At 36.8% G+C, this 20,522-nt stretch overlaps 1 protein-coding gene across 1 annotated transcript in view; it reads right to left on the bottom strand.

The window, feature by feature from the left end:
* Nucleotides 1-20,522, bottom strand: part of UBE3C (ubiquitin protein ligase E3C) — a 72,255-nt gene that overhangs the window by 48,376 nt on the left and 3,357 nt on the right. The window contains exons 2-10 of the mRNA XM_066314472.1: nucleotides 12,871-12,924; nucleotides 10,092-10,166; nucleotides 9,339-9,485; nucleotides 8,561-8,676; nucleotides 6,935-7,092; nucleotides 4,776-4,929; nucleotides 3,779-3,996; nucleotides 3,367-3,521; nucleotides 1,382-1,569 (exon numbers count right to left, since the gene is read on the bottom strand). Of these exons, the coding sequence (XP_066170569.1) occupies nucleotides 1,382-1,569; nucleotides 3,367-3,521; nucleotides 3,779-3,996; nucleotides 4,776-4,929; nucleotides 6,935-7,092; nucleotides 8,561-8,676; nucleotides 9,339-9,485; nucleotides 10,092-10,166; nucleotides 12,871-12,924 (1,265 nt within the window). The remainder of the gene's footprint in view (nucleotides 1-1,381; nucleotides 1,570-3,366; nucleotides 3,522-3,778; nucleotides 3,997-4,775; nucleotides 4,930-6,934; nucleotides 7,093-8,560; nucleotides 8,677-9,338; nucleotides 9,486-10,091; nucleotides 10,167-12,870; nucleotides 12,925-20,522) is intronic.

Genomic DNA, 20,522 nt, shown 5'->3' with positions numbered 1-20,522 from the left:
AAATTCACTGAGAATAGGACAAAAGGTTGACACTTGCTGAAATGATTATCCCTGGCAAATCCAGCACTTACAGCTGACTTCTAAGTCAGAACTAGTCATTAAATGTCTACTTAAATTTACCAAATATCTGTGTAAATAAAGTTCATTTTGACCACAAAAGTAATTGCACTGGTATCACTGACGGAAATCTTAGTATCTACTACTTATTTCTAAAATTCAGCTATTCGAAAGTTACAATTTGTCAATTATTTACAACTAGAAGATGCTGAGTAGAACTTCCATAACTCCTGAATTTATCCAGTGTGTAAATAGCTTGTTATCACAAATAATTGCAAAGACCCAATAGAGCTTCTCAGAGGAAACAGATGCTATACTCATACAATTAATGTTCGGTGACTTCTTTATTCATTAAACACCCTTTTCCACACAGATCACCAACAAGCCTCTAGTCAAAGCAGCGATGCATTTAAGTTCAGTAATTACTATCCAAGGCAATGTACTACTTGCAACAATAAAGCTGGCACACTAATTCAACTGCTGCTATGATCTTCAGGTCTCACATCCTGCTCTAATGCAATTAGTCTACAAAGAACTAATTACCCTAATCGAGCAATCACAGTTTCACTGACATCTTACTTCCTCTAACAGCTATAAACACCATTGGGCTAAGACAGCACCTAATTAGTTTTCGGTATCACTGTTTACAATGCAGTTTGAATTATGTTTACAACATTCCCTAAATACTTACTTTACTACCAGCAACTACATAGGTACTCAAAACTACTTGCACCAGAACAGTGTTAATACTTAAGGGTCTCAGTCTGATAATAAAAAGGACAAAAAATCTTCTCCCATTGTTCTGACATCTGTGGCTGCAATCTTTGTAAAAGAATACTCCATAAATGAACATGTCTTTTTTTTTCATCTCAGGTGCCAAATGCTCCCCCAACAATAGCGATTTTCAATGGTCAGAAATTATTTTAATTTATAGCAAGAGATTTTGGCATATACTAAAGAAGGGTGTCAACAAGTTGGTTTCTGTGCTCAGCTAGCCAGAGAGGCTGGGGAGTTCCTAGCACTTAATGATTTAAAAACAAGGTAGTCAAGGTAGAATGACACTCAACATTGCCTCTGAGCAAGGAAATAGATAAAATACTTCCAAGAATCTTGAGAGGGCATAGTGAAGAGCAAGGAAAGTAAGAAACAAAGAATCCACTCTTTGGTTTGCCTGGAATTACTGTTTAAATGCTGAAATTCCAATTATTTCAGCTAGCTGTAAAACAAAACACAGAAAAACTCCATAAGGAATTTAAAACAAGTCTATCTAAGAAAGCTAATTTTAGATGCACTATAGCTCAAGATCACCATTATTCCTACTTGCCTGACTTTTGGCACCATCATTCGGTGTTGTACCATTAGTGTGTGGCAGATTGATGCCATCAGGGTGAAGACTTCTTCACTGGCAGAATCTCTCCAAACCATGTTCAGTAGAGTGTTAGTCTGCTGCTTTGTGTCCAGTTTCTTCAGGCACTCCTCAGTTATGTACTGCACTGATATTCTCCCATCACCCTACAAACACATCAAAGGAAAGTTTACTTTTAATTCTTTCTAATGATATCTCCTTTTCTATAAAAAAATACATCCAAATTTAACGAGAATGAAGTTTTCTTGTACAATAAGTAAAACAGAAGCACATATATATGTCCAAGTCTTCAAAATATCAGATCCAAGAGCCAACTTAAAGCCCCAGGCGGGTAAGTGTTGTGCTTCGGTATCCTTCCTTCACTGAGGCCAGTGGAAATACTGCCTTTACTGTAAGAATGCTCTGCAACACTTGCACGCAATCAGGCAAAATCATTTACTGGCATGAAACACATGAATTATCATCTCTTCTCCACTGATATCACTCAGCAATGCACATGAACCCCAGAAAAGCATGTTGTCTCTAAATCCCTTCACCGGGAGCATTTTCACATTCACAATTCTTGGGTTAACAAATGACAACAAAGTTCAGGGTGGTGAGTACATGTCTGAGTAGTACCAGCAGTGTGTGAAGAGGAATGAATGCTTTCTCTTGGCATGCAACTGAGTCCACCTCAAACTTTCCTTTTCCTAATTTCCTATCTTTTTCTTGCCCCCAGTTGAGCAAAGCTGTCAGGCTCACTGAAGGACACAAGTTAACTAGTCATAAATTTTTAAGAAAGAGGGGTTCCCCACTCACTCACATTTTGGGGTTTTTTTGTAAGACAGGCGTGAATGAAAATATAGCATACTTACAATAAATTACAGCAGAAACACACAAAAATATTGCAATAAACAGTATTATTCATATAAAGCCTCCTCAGAGCAGATTTTTTTTTTCTAATAGTAGAAGTTACCCGTGAACAGAAATTACTGCTTTGTTTTTAGCTAATCACCTCTTAAGCATCACCCATCTCTAAGCCAGAAGTAGAATCTGCCAGTATTTACACTGCACACAGTGTGTGTGCCTGGAGAATTAAATATTTTATTCACACTACACTGGTAAAGATTTTGGTGTGACAGTAACACACAGCATCTAAAAACACACAAATAAAATGCTGCAAGTATTCCCTGACAGCATGGCTTTGCCTAAGTTTCTTTTTAATGAACTTTAAATATGGTGAAATTTCTCCCATTCTAGAAAGAAAGCTTGCACACTAAGTCCTTGGATGACTGTGTCTTCTGAAAGAATACATAAAGGCCAATAAGAAACTGTTGAATTTACATCTCTGTCCAACTTCAGTTAGTCAAAGCCTTGATATGAGTAACAGGAAGCTAAAGTTAGCAGAGATTTATTCTGTTTGTAAATTTAAACTGTAGTGAAAAAGTTTTATTTATAAGAATGTCTCTATGTATTATTACAGAAAGCAGGTGTTTCCCTTTGAGGGCTTTTGAGTTAGTGGATATATAGAGACCTATTCTACAGGATAGAGACTGTAGTGGAATTTGTAGTTATTTAAAATGAAAAAAAAATGAAAATACTAAGTTGGAGTATCAGTATATTTCATGATATATCAGCATCATCATGGACCTAAAGAATACAGAGAGTAAGAAAATCCCAGTAAAATACAAATGTAAAAAGGCAATTTTAGCCTTTTTTTAAGTAAAAGCTCTGTACTTTCACAGTCATGCTGTCATTTAGCATCTATTATTATAGTAGTGAGTTTGCTTTAATGTAAACAATCAGTTCCATTTGCCTGCAGTGAACAGTCATCAATCTTTAAGAAGCAAAAAGGCTCCCTTCTATACCTATAGAAAAACACTGGACTTAGGGTGATCATGTTTTTGCTTATCTTTGCTGCTGCTGCAGTACAAATCCACTCACAGGAATCCTGCACTGCTTACCGGTGTAGTCGTCATTTTACTGATCTCCTCATCCTCATCTTCAGAATCACTGTTTGCATCTTGACAGTTTGTACCAGCAGCAGACACAGGCAGCTGAGAGAGAAAAGTTTGGAGTACCCTCAAATACACAAGAAGTCCTTCCTCTGAAAGGGATCCTAGAGCACATACATTGAAACAAAAGACCATCAGCAGGAACACACAGGAACACACATAAACAAGTTATGCCAAATCTAACCAAATTAGTGCATTTTTATAATGAAAAGGGTAAAAATAGGTAACAGAACAGATCTCTCCAACACTTACCCAACTTACCCACTGTCCTTTTTACTTGGCAATGAACCACGTTGAGGAAATACATAACATATCAATTCCAACATGAAATAAAAATGAATTATCCACTCAGCTTGCTCACCCAAATATGTTTCTCCAACTGTTAACACAAAGTAGAAAAGCCATGGGGCTTGATCACTTCTTGAACATCCACTTTCTGCTAATAATAGTGCATTCAGAAAGAGTTCATAAGGGAAAATGGTCTGCACATCAGCAAGCGCTGGAATGATGAAATGGAATATCTGATCTGTAAAAGGTGCTGCCAGAAACTCCTCTGTGAAGGCTGCAAAAATCTGCTGCCTGAAAGGAAGAAAAATTGTTGCTTTAGAAAATATAGGCAAAATTTCCCACAATTATACCAATGGAATAATAGATCATTTTGCATGTATGAACACATCCATCAAGAGGACTGCAAAGATGTGCCCCATTAATTTCATCCTAGTACATCAAATTTCTCAGATTTCATAAAAATTAACTTCTTACACTAAATCCTCTTCCCGATGATCTTACAAGCAATTTTATCCTTTAAACTTTTCATGAACTGGAAGAAAACTATTCTGAAGTTAAATACATTTTTTATAATCTTGAAGAAAAAAAATACATCTAAAAAGCCCCTTTTACACAAAATCTTACTGAAACAAAAAAACACTACTGCACGTGATAGGACCTGAATTTACATCTCCTCTGTCTACACACCTGACTCTTTCTGCTTGTAAGCTGCCTTAGTAATTTCTCTCCATAAATCTCAGCCCATCTGTCACAAAGTTCTTTTGATCTCTAAAATTCTTTTCATCTACCCTTAGCTGCATCTCTGCTGCCATCTAAATTTTCCACACCCTCATTCCTATGTACTCTGATACCTACTATTCTCTGTGGTGTTTATTGCAGCATTCAGCATTTTATTGCCTTTTTCTTAAACACACCTGAAACTAATTGTTTCGGTGATGTACCAAAAATCATTACTGTACAAATACATCAAGAAATTGCACTGAAAGAATGGCCAGACAGTAGACAGCAACAAACTGAACCTGTGACTATAGCAAATGAGTACACAAATGGTTAATATTATCTTTATTTACCTTGCACCTTCTGGACAGGAGCTATATGTAAAGTGCAATGGCTTCAGAACATTCTCCAGAAGTATTTTTGCAATAGGGACACGAGAAACATCAGAATACTCAATACTCGAGGGAAGCTTATTGTTAATTAACAAATAAAGCGATTTGTAGTAGCCTGCAAGTAAAAAAAATCACTTTTAAACACAGCATTATTTTTCTTCTTTTCCATATAAAACAATACAAATTAAGTTGAAAAATACTTTTTAATTCATTACATGAAACTTGACTTAGGAAGACATTTTACAATAGTCACATTCACATAATTAAGAGGCTATATCAGCAATCTCTTTGGAAACACCACATTATAAAATCATAGAGTCAGTTTGATTTTCAAAGATCAATCAACTCTTGCTGATGAAGTGAATAATTTGATTTTTTCAATAATGATTCATAAAAAAGATGTTCTCTTCCTCCTTAAGTGACTGTAGTCCTGTTGCCCTTCCACTCTTCCAGAAATGAACCATTTTCCACTCTAATCCAAAACAGGACAGCATCATACAGGCAAGAGACCTGCTGGCAGAATGTCCCAAATCTGTGACCACCTTGCCTCAGCAGGCTGAAGAATACAATCACTATTTCCAGAACAGGACTCTCTCAGACAGTAATAAAATGCATTACCACCCATGCCATAAAGACATGTAGAGCAAGTCATTTATTTTTGTCTTGCTGAAGTACAAATGGAACCAGGTGATTTCATTCTCCTTAAACCAACTTCCTTCCTGCTCAATGAACTCCGAAACTAAGTCACAAGTTCCACAATTACAGGAAAACTGTAAATACATAAACAGTGTCACACCATTGAAAGCCCAGTCTAAGAACCCTTCTCAGAGACCACCTAACTTGTCACAGTCCCCATAAAGGAAATGACTTAGCAATGCTGACCAGACACACATGGAAGGCAAATTATATCTAAAATGATACAGGAATGAAAACTGCTAACAGATTCTTTACAAGTTAAGCATCAAAAATTATTAGGAGACAGAACATCTGCAGTTGCACAAAACCACTTCTTTTTGTTTTTTATTACAGGTAATCAGAAAGCTAAATTTTACTTAAAAACTTATGATTCTATAATATCAAACTTTCACATATCAGTTGTAAGGACAAAATATTTTAAGTATAAGAACAAATACATGCATTTTGGAAGATATATTTACTATATAAAAACCAATGAGACAAATATACAGTTTTTGTTCTGCCAAAGTAAGTAAAATGAATGTGCTACAATAAAATAAGAGTAATATTTTTCTCATAGTGACTTCAACATACAGTCCTTAGTAACAGGATTAGGTAGTCAGGTCCACTGAATGTACTTGAAATATTATATAGAAATACTCCAATAACTAATCAATGGAAGATGCTCTTTCTGCATTTTATACCAAAGAGGCTGAAACCAAAAGATTTATTTCAAAATGTTTTTGTCTTTCCTCACAATCCACAAGTTTTGCAAACTCAAGCCACCATATCAAAAAGGCAAAATAATTTATTTTGGACGTTGCCAGAAGAAGAAAGTTTCTTTGCAACTAAACACGATTTTGGTGCTAACTACCTAATTCATTAACTTTCAGAATGTTTGCACAGGTGTCACAGACTGCAGTTTAGCAAACAGTTTTGCTGATGATGGTAGGAGAAAATAAAAGCCAGGCCACCATCTCTGCTAAGGTGTCTGAGCGCTGGCAGGGTGAAAAGGCAATGCCAATCTAAAACAATAATGAATATTAACATTTACAGAGAACAGTACTGCAACACAATTACCAACTTTTATACAACTGAAGTTTACCTCTGCCACAGTGTGTGTGTCCATGTGAGAGTGTTAACAGGTACTGGAATAAAACTTTTGTCAGGCAATATCCACCTACTCTCAAAATCTGTGGTACAGGTCTGTATAAATAACTTAGCAGAATGTTCAATTTATAAACAGAATTTCCAAAGAAATCAAACAGTAATTTCTCAAGCCATGATCTCATTAGAAGAGCAACATCCACCTAATGTATAGGTTAGTGTACACAGCACTTTACTCACCGCGTCTGCAGTGAAGACAAAAATTTGATTTAACAACATGGGCTTCAGGTGTTCAATTTTTGATTATTTCCCGGAACTTCTGGTTCATAGCTACTCACCTTTTTGAACCATGTAGTGCAAAATTTGTTCAATTAATGATGTCACATAGCTGACATCTTGTAAAACAGGCAAATACGTATTCTCAGATGAAAATACCTCAAGCATTCTCATAGGAAGTGCAACATTCAGACTGTCATCATTGCAATTTTGCAGTAGCCTATAAGTGAAATTAAAATTATTTAACAAGACATTCCTTGTATTTCACCACACATTCACCTTAAAGTAACTTATTTCTATCTACTTGGTCTCCAGGTGCTCTCAGTAGTTTAACTGCATCTTTTTGATGGCATCTTAATATTAATAACTCCTGATTTTAGGATATCTACAAATATGGCATTCTACCTTTAAATCCTACTAAATTCTTGCTCGGAGTGATTTGAAAATATGGAGGGCTACTGCATAAACTGGAAGAGAAGCAAAGAATAATGCATGTTTACCAGCTTGTACCACTAACCATATTACAAATGTAGCCATGGAAGCCTCAGAGCAACACAGGCTGGGAACAGGTGGTAGAGAACATCATGTGCATTAACTAACACAACACATCTTTGATTACAGACTGAAATACTAAAAATACAACCATTCCCACCCTTTTAACAAGTTGCTTATGTAACAGCTACCAGTAACCACAGAAATTATGATGATTAAGAGCCTGTTTAGAATTCAAAAGTATTTTTTAGTGTGAAATGTGTATGGGTTGACTTACCCTAACATTGTGCTTTTTCCCCCCATCCATATTAAGAGCTGCATTTACAAAAACACAATTTCCACCCTAGTGAAAATGTACAATCCAATGCAGTGACACCACAGCTGTGTCCCACTGCACGTGGACTTTAAAATCCACCACTCAAGTCTTCTTTAATATCTGGCATCAGTGTTTGTCATACATACAGTTAACATACTTATATAAGAACACAAGCTTCAGTGACTTCAGTGAAACAATTTTCTCAAATACAAGTATTTTAAAGCTCTGCAGAGTGTAACTAGTCTCTATAATTGATAAGAACAAACATATTGTTTTCTAATAACAGAATAACAGTAGCCGCTAGATATTCAAGTGACCTTAACAGATTCACCTTCCTGTGATCCTCCCACTACAAATTATAAATTTAATGCTGAAGCCAATAATCTAACTGCTTAATATGCCTTCAGTTCAAAATAAAGTGTGAGGAAAGCCACATTAAATTATATTAGTTTTGAAACAACATCTATCCAAAGCATATCCTTGGAATATTATATTAGTCTACTTCTAGTCTTGGAACATATATTAGTCTACTTCAGATAACATCTAAACACTATCAGTTCCCAAGAAAGCCTGTTTTTCACAAATTTGCCAATGATATGACTATACAAAAACAGTTAAGGATATACTCAGGCCTATCCTAAGAGAGCATTCCTTAAGCACATGTTGAACTTGACAGTCAACAGAGCTCAAGAGCATTTGATTGTTCTACATGGGAACGTGGTATCCCATACCACGGCCTACATATATTTAATATAAACACTCCTCTATATTAAATTAATGTACATTTAATACTTTACTTGCTACAAAAAGAAACAGACAAGTGGCCAACATAATTTTTTAACACTTTTAACATAGCAGCACATAAAAAAAATGAACTTACCTGCAACACAGCCCCAACAGTCTTTTTATTTGGAATAAGCAAGTAAGTCTGTCTGGACCATCCAATTGCTTAACAAACTGAGAACTCTGTTTAATTAAATTTTGACACATCCATACCTGCAACAAGATGTGCACAAGTTTACAGTTTATAATGACAAATTCTACCACCTATGGCAACACGGACAGTAATATTTCAATGCGCTCATAAATACCTCTAGAGGACTTACAAAACACAAATTCAGATTGAAACAGATTCAGTTGAAAAAAAAAAACTTGTTACTCATTATAAACTCCACAACCACTAGTACTAAATTTTCAAAGCTGAAATGGAGTTACCCCATCTGGTAATTTTTTGTTTTTAAACAGCCATAATTCTTTAATGGCCATTATTAACAGCCACTATGAATCACACTTACTCATACATTTGAGAAGCTGGCAATGACTTTGCAATTGATATGTCTGCAATATTGAACAGTGACAAAAAAAGTATCACTCAAACACCTTGGGAATGACTATGGGGCTAAGTAGAAATACTGTCTAAAAATTAAAATCCCAACAGAAGTATATTGTTTTAAAAAACTTACTATGAATAATACACATAGGATTTTTCAAGGCTTCATTTCACATATAACGTACGTGGGTGGGCACACGCACTTGTAAAATCTAATTTTATGTTATTGTAAGTAAATGAGAAACAGCAGAGTGCAGTGAAAAGTCAAAGACTACTTTAAAAGTGCATGAAATGCAAGTACCATGTGCAAGTATGTAACAGCACTCACCAAACGCTTTGAATCCTCATTCTGTCTATAGAAAAAGAGTAACTGGCGAACTAAGAGAGTCAAATTCGCTCCATTAGCAGTGGAAAAGGTTCCTCCAGACTGGGCCAAATTAGCACAGCGATCAAATTCACTTCTTTGGATAGAGTACTGAAAAACAAAACATGCATCAATAGATCAGTAATGGTTATGATTTAAAACAAAGACACAGAATTTCAGCTTCCCATCCAGAGAGGTTGCAAAGTAGTAAAATAGATACAACACACACTTGTTAAGAGATCAAATGTATACATGGTATCATAGTTGAAGCCATAACTCAATAAATCTGCTGCTTATCAAGCATTATCACTTCAAACACTTTAGTCTTGTTTACTCAAATAATGAATTTAAACAAAACTCTTTCTTAGAAGAATCTACCCAACAGCAACACAGAACAACTTTTTGACTCAAACTACCACTTTTACCATACTGTAAAAAAAATTAAAGCCTCCACTGGTGTGTGATGCTTTTTATCCAATTTATCAGCTAAAAAAACATGGCAGGACCTCACTCAGGTCCAGCCACATCCATGCTTTGCAGAATATACATCTGTTTACTAAAATACTGAGTTTGAAATAAAAATGCCAAGAAGGAAAAAAGAACTTCCGTTTTTGCAAATACTCAAAACAATTTTTCAATAAAATAAATTACTACTAGAAAGTCTCGTTTTCAGTAAAATTATTTAGCATCTTTCTAGTTAAATAACTAGGTACTGACTTGATGTTTTCTGTCTCTGTACCCTCTTACAAACGACTGGATTATTATTGCATTTTTCAGCCTCCGCCTTTCTTCCTGTAAAACAAAGCAAGAAAACCAAAATCAACACCACAGGACTGACTCTAATTTCTCCCATTTTATCAAAGATATTTGTATTCAATATGGCCTTCTAATGAAAATTAGGCAGTAATCATTAGTAAAATAAATAATTATTATGTTTGCACCCAATACACATACATGAGAATGCTTTCCATGTTTTTAAATGCAAATTTACCCCTAAATACTGCAAAAGACTCTTTAATACTCAGTAAGTATGCAATATGGCAGAAATCAACATAAATATTTTATTACTTCTCATCACTTTATTGTTAATGCAAGACATTAACAGTTAAGATAAAGTCTTAATACTATGCTGAAAAATGTTGAAGGATACATCAAACTCAATGACATCATTCCTCTTTCTGCATAGAGCAGCAAACACTGACAACCCACTTATTTGTTTTCATTCAAATAATACAAAAGCATTATGATGCTGGCACAGTTTAGATGTGGGGAAAACAATAAAAAAACCCAGTTATTTGGAGACAGTACTCCTGTCACAAGCAAAACTATGCTTAAAGCTCACTGCAGCCCAGGAGCAAAATATAGAAATTAATAAAAACTCTCAGTCTCTTTTCCAAACCAGACATATCTAGTGAATCCTTTTATGACATCTTCCTCAGTAGGTAGAAAGAGTATCAAAAGTCCCCCCTTTCAATGGCTCTGAGGAACTTAAAGCCAGCTTGCTTGAGATGCTATGGAAAGTGCTCTTGGAGGATTCCCTGACAACATCCTGAGCACATCCCATTACAATAAATATCTGTGGGATGTGGCTATTATGATTATATTTCTATCAATGTCCATATGATTTCTTAGGAAATAAAAGAGGGGAAATAAAGAGTTGCTCATGAACTTAGAGCTACAAAGCAGTGGCTGAAGGAAAAGTACAAGGATCAAGAAGCCTGCTTTAGAAAGAGAAATTTTAACCTAATCAATCCTTACACTATATTCAATCTATAATTCTGAGGGTCACCAGGCAAAAGAAAATACCAAACTGTTTTCATAAATGTCATTAAAATAATTTTGGAAAGTTCACATAAACTTTCAAGTTGCAAAACCTTGATTTCCAATTTATTGTCCTATCAAGACACATCCAACTTAAAAGCACGACCTGAACTGACCAGAGAGAACACCAGACAAAACTGCAATTCAAGGCGTATTTTATTTTTCTTGGGAAACCCTGGTTCTTAAAGCAACTTATCTGAATAAGCAGATTCTTGAAGACTCTAACTGCCTCTAAATCATGGACCAAAATTAAAATTTTGATAGGCCAAAGGGTATTTCTCTCTCTGAAGTATTGACAGTGAAAACGCAATCACGAGAGAGTTTCAGAAAGGCTGTGTCTCTCCATAGCCATAACATAAGGCTCAACTAAAGCCCAGATAACTTCTCTCTAGGTACTGGTTTTATCTCAGAACACATAATTGTCAATTAGAGACTCCTAATTGCAAAGGTTTTAAGTCTGAGGTCACTGCTAAGATTCTGCTACAGGCAGTTTTAAAAAGCCATAGCTGATTTTATTCCCAGAGGAGTCATTCATTTTGTGAAAATATGCTCCATGCCACAGCAAATCACTGTGTGCACATGTGTACCTCCACCAGGATGAATGTATCCTGTTGCAAAGGACAGAGCCAAGCAACTGAATGGGTTTATGGACCACAAAGAAGAATTTTTACAGGCATTGCTAAGGACTCATTGATCATAAAGCTGATTCATAACACAGAATTCTGAACTAACAGGCGAAATCCTGGTACTTTCGTACTTGAACTTAGTCCATAACTACACACCCATGGCTGGAGAGAAAAAAAAGCATTAACTGTCCACAGAAACTGAGGAGCCACTGCAGAACTTGTGCTTAATCTAGCATGGGTCAAACACACCTTTAAGGGCCAAAGAGCTGTTTTCTTCGTGAGCATGAAACCTGCATAATTATATTTTTTAATCAGTATTTAATATCAAAAATTTTTCGACTTATCTGGGAGGATTGGGGGAAAAATTTCAAAATTAACATATTGACTCAAATTCCATACTACTAAATTTTGGATTCTTTATTTCAACGCCTATTTCTCCTTTGCATTATTCCAGACTGAATTTTCCAGAGCAGTAAGCTTCCATGACAAACCAATATTAAGGCTGCTAAAGCCCCACACATCAGTTTCTCACTGCTCCTTAATTATCAGGTGATTTCAAAGCACTTGAGCACTTTTCAAAGCATTCAAGAACCACTGGTCTGATTTTACCTTCACAGAGCTGAGGCACACACCGGGGAAGTGAAGTACTAAAGGTCAGCCAAGAAACCATAGCAGAACCAGGAGCACAAGAAAGTTTGCTGAGATCAACCCACAGTAGAATACGGACAAGTAAAATTTGCAATTTACTAGCCAAATCCCTATCTTTCCTCAACAAAGACTAGATCAAATAAACACCAAAATAAAAGGAAAAATTCCCTTCCCACCCAGTGCATGCTTATCTTCTTTTGAGATGAAACGCACTTCTAAGAAACATCTTAAAGCACTCGAATTGTTTTGCCAATTAAAGCATATTTTAAGACTATACAGAACTTGCAAACTGAAAGAAAACATGCTGAACTAAGTACCACCACAGCTGAAGTACTTTGCACTGTAAATGGAACATCAAAGAAAAATCCAGTGGGCAGGCAAACGCTTACAGGCTACTTTACCTCTCGTTTTCTCCTTTCTTCCTGAGTACGATGAAGGAGAGAAGCCTTTTCTTCCTACAAGACACAAAGAAAGATGCTACTGCATTTTCATTCAAACCTGCTTCAACCCTGATCAGAATATTCACTGCAGACTTCACTTCAGGGATTACTCAAAATGCATCACACGTAAAACACAGAGCAAGTAGGTGTTAATCATTCTCTGAACTCACAAATACACGGGCATGCCGCCCTCCCAACAGACCAGTGATGGAGGTAAGCTACGGCCCTATGAAAAGGGACCAGCAAAGAGCAGCAAACGCCACTGATCCCTGCCTATGTTTGTGTTCTCAGCATCCCAATCACCCTGGCAAACATCACCCACTTACAAACGGCAGAGCTGGAGCACAATAAGGTCGCAGTCCCACCAGGTCAAACCAGAAGTCTGAGTGTTTTCCTTGCCTGGAGGGTACAGAAATCCCTGGCCCAGGTGCTCACAGCAAGCTGTGGCACGTTCAAAGCAATCACATCGTGTTTCAAAGCTCCATGCTTTTGTCTAACTTACAAAAAACCATGAAATTCTTATATTTACTTATCCTCTTTCACAAAGCTCGTCCAGAAAAGATACCAAGAGAGCTGCAGCATAAATGGCAGGAATTTTTTCTTTTAAAATTCTGAACTCTTCACCCAAATTAAGGCAATGCATCCAAACTTTCAGCACAATGATTTCACCAACAGCAAAAAACACAAGAATACTAAAGTATCCATGAGGCCTCAAAACCCAGTATTAAAACAGAAAAAACATGCATTAGCTTTTAAACCACAATCATATATGAGTACTCATAGATTTCAACATATAAACAAAGCTTTATTTGCAGGTGTCTTACTGGATGGTTATGGATAATTTCCAAGGAAATATACAAAATAATTCAATTCAAATGCACAGTATTCAGCTTCCACTGCAGGCAACGGGAGATGAAAGCACCCTGGCACCTTCCCAAACCCAGTCTAAGACACACAGCAGATTTTAGGAAACTATTTTCAATTTTTTTGACGCTACGACACATATGACAACTTCATTTTTCTCTGTATGCCTCTATTAGCCTAGAAAAGTTAAGAAATTAAAAAACTCTCAAGCTGAAAATGTACTGTATTTTAATACAGAAAAATCAATTTGAAGCTGGCAAACAAATGTTTATAAAATATTTAACTTCAGCTAAAACAACGGTGCTGGAATACTCTCAAAGTCTATCAGCAGATACAAAAAATGAGAGCAAAACTCTTCTGCCTTTCTTTTTTGATGATACAGAGCAAGCAAAGTCATGATTCTCTTATTTCCTTTAGGATAGTAAATACTCTATCTAACACAGACCACCAAGAGAGTGAAAAAGAAAAAAAAATCCCACAGGAAGGTTAACCATCTTTCCTCTGAACACAGTATTTATGGCCAAAGACACCACTAACTACAGCCCTCTAAAGACAGGGTTTGCTCCATGTGTTAAACACAGTAAAAGCAAATGTGAAAGCACAGTAAAAGCAAAATAAGGAAATCCATAAGGATGATGTATCTCCACTCAAGCAGTACAGAAAGGCACACACAAAGACAAAATAAGGTAGTAAATTAATAATCAACGAATGGTTTAAAGTGTCAGGACTTTTGCAACAGCTGATTCCCGATGCATTAAAGAAGCTGGTGAAATGTCCCAGTTTAGAAGTGATCGTTCTGCAGACAGCACCATGTAAAGTGCATTTCTGCTTAGAAACAACGTTTTGTAATTTGCCCTTGCACTTCAGAGACAACTGAAATAAAAAGCAGAACAACATACAGGAAAGGGAAAACAAATTGCTATGTGTGAATAGAGAAGAGAATGGTATGAAAAAACAGGCACAAAGACAAAAAATACTAATTATTAGTAGATAAAGGAAAATAAGTGGTCAGAGGGTTAATCAGGAACAAACAATTTTAAGTCATTTGAAGAGGGAAGGCAGTGCATCCTTAGTGTATCACCAGCCTTTCACTGAGTCTTTAATCCAATTCACTCTTAAACTAACAAAAGTTAAATTTTTAGTCAGTCACATAATTGCTTTGAGTACTTGTAAAAAACCGCCAACTTGGTAAAGCATAAATTAAATAAAATAGAAGAGCTGTCCTAAGACAGTCAAATATTCAGGCAAGTACATCCCACCTTTCACGAATTATTATGCATAAAATAATACTGTTACTCATATTCACAAGATACACACAGATCTTAACTATTACTGAAGAACACATTTAAATTAAATTAAAGAAAAATATATCCCCTTAAAGGGTTAGTAAACCAAGCCGGAATACATTGTCTCTTTAGAAATTAAAAAGTAACCGTGCACGTGCAAAAGAAAACAAACCAGTAGGAAAGAGATAAAAAGAACCATTAAATAATCTTCTTCCAATATAAAGGGCATTCTATCAAAATCATTTCTTAAAGAGAGGTCATCGCTGTCACCTCTGAAATCCTCCCTGAACTGGCCCTTGACAACCAGCACTGTGAAAAGGAGCCAAACTCAGCAGCTGTTTGCTGTGTAGCTGGCTGTGAATGACAACATTGTTACTCAAGTGACACACCTTTGACAACTCCCACCCAAAATCTCCTGACTGCTGCCAGCGACAGCCGCAGTTCCAGCTCCTCTCCTGCTGCCGCCAGCCAGAGCTCCTCCGAGCAGGAGATGGCCCGACAGGAACCCCCAGAGATCACACCTGGCCCACTCCCCACCTTGCCTTGATCCTGTGCTGATCGTGCCACCGTCCTTCTGCACCTGCCAGACGGGCACAGGTCAGGTGTTGAGTCTTCCTTTCAAGGTAAGGGGAACAAAGTATGATCTTGTCCTGACGCTGTCACCCCTTATTCAGATGGATGAAAAGCCATTCCCTGAATCTCAGTCCTGACTTTCTATGATGTGGTCGTCTTCTTTCGGGGCTTGCTCTCCCAAGTGCAGAATGCGGAACACAACATCCGTGAGTTTTCAAGCAACACAGGAGACATCTGGCGGACCCTTTCCTGCCTGATGCTTTCTCCCATCAGACAAAAGACAACCAACCTAGTGCTCCAGGATGTGAAACCATGAAAGCCACCATGAAAAACTCAAATTGATAAGTTTTCTGTGAGGCACAGCACAAAGACACAAGAAAGCAGAGAAAGCATAATGTGACAGCAAAACACAGTGCGACATTACAGACCATGACTCCGAGGGTAAGACAGAAGGAGGAAGGAAAGGTGAAAACAGAGAAGCAGATGGAGGACAGGACACAGAAAGGAAAACTTGTGACTGCCACCAAAGAGATGTTGAGTAACGCTTGAAATGTTAATTTGTACATGGGGACAACAGAGACCTCCGTGTGTGTCCAGCTGTAAGGCAGCAGTTGATTACAGCCCCATCTGACAGTGGAACGATGACATCAGTGCTTCAAAAACTGCAGTTCAATCCATAACGAAAAAAAAAAATTGAATTCAAGTTGTTTTCTTGTCCTTGTTTCACTGGAGTACATTTTTTGGTTGCAAAAATATGTTTGCAGAAATCTTAGCTTTCACACATCCTAGATTAAGACTGAATAAGGTACACAAACATAGAAACTATTATTCTTTTCCTTCTGCATTTGAATATTTTGTCTCGAAAGAAATAAACTTTCAGCCCTCTTGGCTCAAAATCTAGATTCAGAAAAACCAAATGTATACATAATTAAATTCTTTTTAACACTTCTAATATTTGTTGACTCTTAGAATCTGAAGTTTTACACTGCTGGACAGCTATGTTAATCAAACTATCTTAGAGCAAATAAATTTTAAACCTTAATATGCCCACATACAAAGATGAAACTGAGTAATTATTTTCAGGTACTAGCTAAACATTGATTTTTAAAAAAATTAATAATAACATACTGATGCCAAAAAATTAATACTATTAATAAATGTTTGGTGCTTCTTTATAAATGAAGAGGATTTATTTTGGTTAGTAGTTGAGAATGCTTTGCATTTCACATTACAGAAGGTCATGCAAAGTACAAGGCATGACTTTTTATGAAATTTTCTTTAAAAAACAAACACTTGATCTTTCTAATTTTTGTGGACAATTATAAAAACTTGTATATAAGTTTTCATCTACAAAATCCAGGAACTTGAATCTTTTTTGCTTTCCTTAAAATGAGGAACACGATTTAACAGCTGAATTTAACTTGAACCACATAAAAATCAGTAACAACTACCAAAACAAATGAAGTGACCTAAGCAATTTATAGAATACAATTCCTTTCAACACAGGTATTCAGTAACTCCAGCAAATAAATGGAGAATTTTAACATTAATTTTTACAGAACAAATGTGGCCACTGGGAGATATCCCCCACCTTCCCAAAAATATTTCTATTTCCCGGCATTATTTTAGACAAGATCAACTCCAATTGGGTTTTTTTTTAATCTGAACAGTAAAAGAAATTTATATTTTAAAAGGCTTACAATGTCTTGAACTGAATCTCAACGATTTATATTCCATTGAACAACTGAATCTCAACAATTGAAATTACATGTCTGAATATGTTCAGCAGCTTGAAATATTCTACTTTTAACCAGTTTGTGATTCTTCTTAATAAAGATATAAATAATTAGAGATATGATTATATGTAGAGCAGACAATCTTGCAGAAGAACAGAGTTTGAACTATGCCCAGGAGGAGGCATTTGGCCTGACAAAGCCGGGCCTCACTGAAGTCAATGTCACAGAAATTGTCACATTGTCACAATGTTTGTCAGAAAACGCCTCAGCACTTTAGCTGAAATTGACTGTGGGATGCTGGGAGGATCTGGAACCTCTTCTGTCCTGGTACCCATAAAACCACACATGGTGGATTTAGAATGTGATTGGAGCCTCCAGAGGACAACTGAAATGCAAGAAAGTTGCTTTTACGTTTATGCTCAGTTTGTCCCTATTACGATTTTTAAGGTATATATTGTACACAGAGCTGTAGGTGAGCAATTTCATGGAAGGTGTCCCTGCCCATGACAGAGGGGTTGGAACTGGGTAACATTTAAGGTCCCTTCCAACCCCAACCATTCTATGACTCATCATTTTCTCAAGAACAAGCAGAGGAAATGTATTTATAAATGCAGAAATTTTTTGGTTTGAATCTAAAAAAAAAGCACATAACTGAAAAAAACCAGCATAATCACTGCTGTCAGCAAACTACAACTCCATCTTTTGTAGCACGCTTTCAAATGAGGAGAATATCAAGTGTTACAGAGAAAACAAATGCCTTTAATGCAAGGCTGCATTAAACTGACAGGCAGTCATTATTGTCCAACATGATGGTCTTCATGGAAGTCCATGTTATAGATCTGACATCCCAAGAGTATTTCAAGACTTAGGCCGTGACACTGCAAGATCCTGGATAAAACACAGCTGACTGAGGGTAAGGAATGTACCTGCAGGCACAGCTACGCCACGTGCCTGATGGGGCAAAGCATCGCAATTCCTTCCCACCAGTCAAAACTAAACACTCAGTTTGTGTTGCCCTGATTTTTTCAGCCTTCTGATGGTTTACATTTCTGCACTGGAGTTTCTCAGCACTGTAACATAAACAAAGAGTGATGTTTCGTAAACTGTGCATTCCTTCCTGGGTGAAGGACAAATTGATGGACTTCTGGGTTGACCAATGGGGTCAAAAAGGTGTCAACCTCCTCCTCCAATTCCTGATCAAACTCCAAAACCTATTTAAACCCTAATCCCAAAATAAACGTCCCTTTTTGCTCACACAACTTGATGGCATAAGTGTGGTTCTTTGTGTCCATCTGGCAGCAATAATCCAGAATTCCCACACTATAAATCCTTACCATCATTTCACTTCCACTGTGGCATGATATAGGGTCAAATAAGTTATAAAAAAATAAAAAATATTCCTTCCTAAAATTGCTAACCATTGTCCTCACTCAATCAGTAAGAGAAAAAACAAAACTGGTTTTTAACTGTCCCATCAATGCTTATATCCTACAGAATCCTATCACAACAACCAATCCCAACATGGGCAGATGTCTCCATACACTGGCAATTTTACAGCCTACTGTTTGTAAAATTCTAACTTTAATTCCACAAGAAGTTATTTCATGTGTAGAATACACACAACAAAGAGCAAACAAGGTGCTTCTGGAGTTCTACCTCTGCATTTCAGCTGAAAGCAGGGGGAAATATAAACAAGAATCTAACGTTTAATGTCACGCTACTAATTTAAGAAAGCCAATCAGTAACTACGAAATGAAAATACAAATTAACTTTGTAAATTGAAGATATCTGATTAGTAAAAAAATGTCCACATTAAAATAAATTACTCAGACTTTTTAAAACATAGATGGAGTCATCAATATTTGCTTATTAATAAATTTCTGTCTTCCACAAAAAAAAAGCCAAAATATTAAAAAGAAACCCAAATTAAATGAAGTTGTTTTCACTTTCACTTTCATGACCATGCTAACTCATCTGTATTACAAATTCTGAAAAAGGAGGGTTTTTTAAAAGATCATCTCATAATGCATTACAACGTCAAAAAACTCTATTTTAAACAGTCTTGGGATTTGTAAAATCATGCTTCAGATAGCTCAACTGATATTGCACATTTGACTTAATATTCTTCTACCCATTTTTCCTGCTAGACTTCCAAGGTGTCATTCATACAGTTCACAACAAATCAAACAATGTGGAGCCACAGAGCCCCGTGTACATCTCAGCACTGGCCTGGGGATCCCCTGCATGGGTGTACTAAAGCATTGCTACCTCAGATTTTTCTTAATACTACTGAAATTAATGAAGTAACGCTCGGCCTGAGCGTCCCAAACCAGGCTGACGTGGTTACACCCATTTTGGGCTGTGGCCAGCCTCGTGCTAAGATCAGTGAAAGCTGCCAGCTGTCCCCAGAAGGCCCCGTGACACTCCACCTAGCAGAAATATGTTCACGGCACAGGGCACAGGGGATGGGAGCAGCCAGGTGAAGGGACCATCTGCTCCAGTCCTCCACGCTGCTGGGTTGGGTGAGGCCAAGCTGAGGTGCACCCCAAGCCAACTCTTCATGCACAGCTCTGCATTTCCTGCCTAACACACCACAGACTCTCTGCAGCCACAGTCCTCCAGACAACAATTACTGTCCTGTACAAAACATCCATGAGTAATTCAAGATGTTCGCGTATTGAACTCCAATAACAGCGCTCATTTTTGGAGGCTACTTTACTTAAGAAGCACAAAAATATGGTTTGCCAGTTACAACTGAACTAAATCTGAACATTTCTTTTGAAGAGCCTCGTAAAGCAAATAACCATGTTTTAAAGGTGATGATCAACCACGCCCAAAACAAAAATAAATAAATATACCCCTCTAAATTTAGCTTATCACACTGTCAATAAAATCCTGTATCTTCACCCTCAAACACGTACAACAGGGCAAACAGTCCAGATGAATCAGCAGATTCCTGAAAGCAGGTATGGAAGGAAAAGTGCAAGCACTGCCAGTATCACCGACATTTTTACACTTTTGTACAAAGCATTACTATAATGCTGCAATAATATTCTGAAAGGATTAGTCACTAAGGTAGTAATTTCGAGAACATTAATTTGCAGCCCATGACTAGAACAAAAACAAGTGATGCCTGATATGGGTGGACAGAAGT

The sequence above is a fragment of the Sylvia atricapilla genome, chromosome 1 (assembly GCF_009819655.1).
Source record: "Sylvia atricapilla isolate bSylAtr1 chromosome 1, bSylAtr1.pri, whole genome shotgun sequence".
Taxonomy (NCBI): Eukaryota; Metazoa; Chordata; class Aves; order Passeriformes; family Sylviidae; genus Sylvia; species Sylvia atricapilla.
The sequence above is the reverse complement of the archived record's forward strand: the minus strand, read 5'-3'. Positions and strand labels throughout refer to the sequence as shown.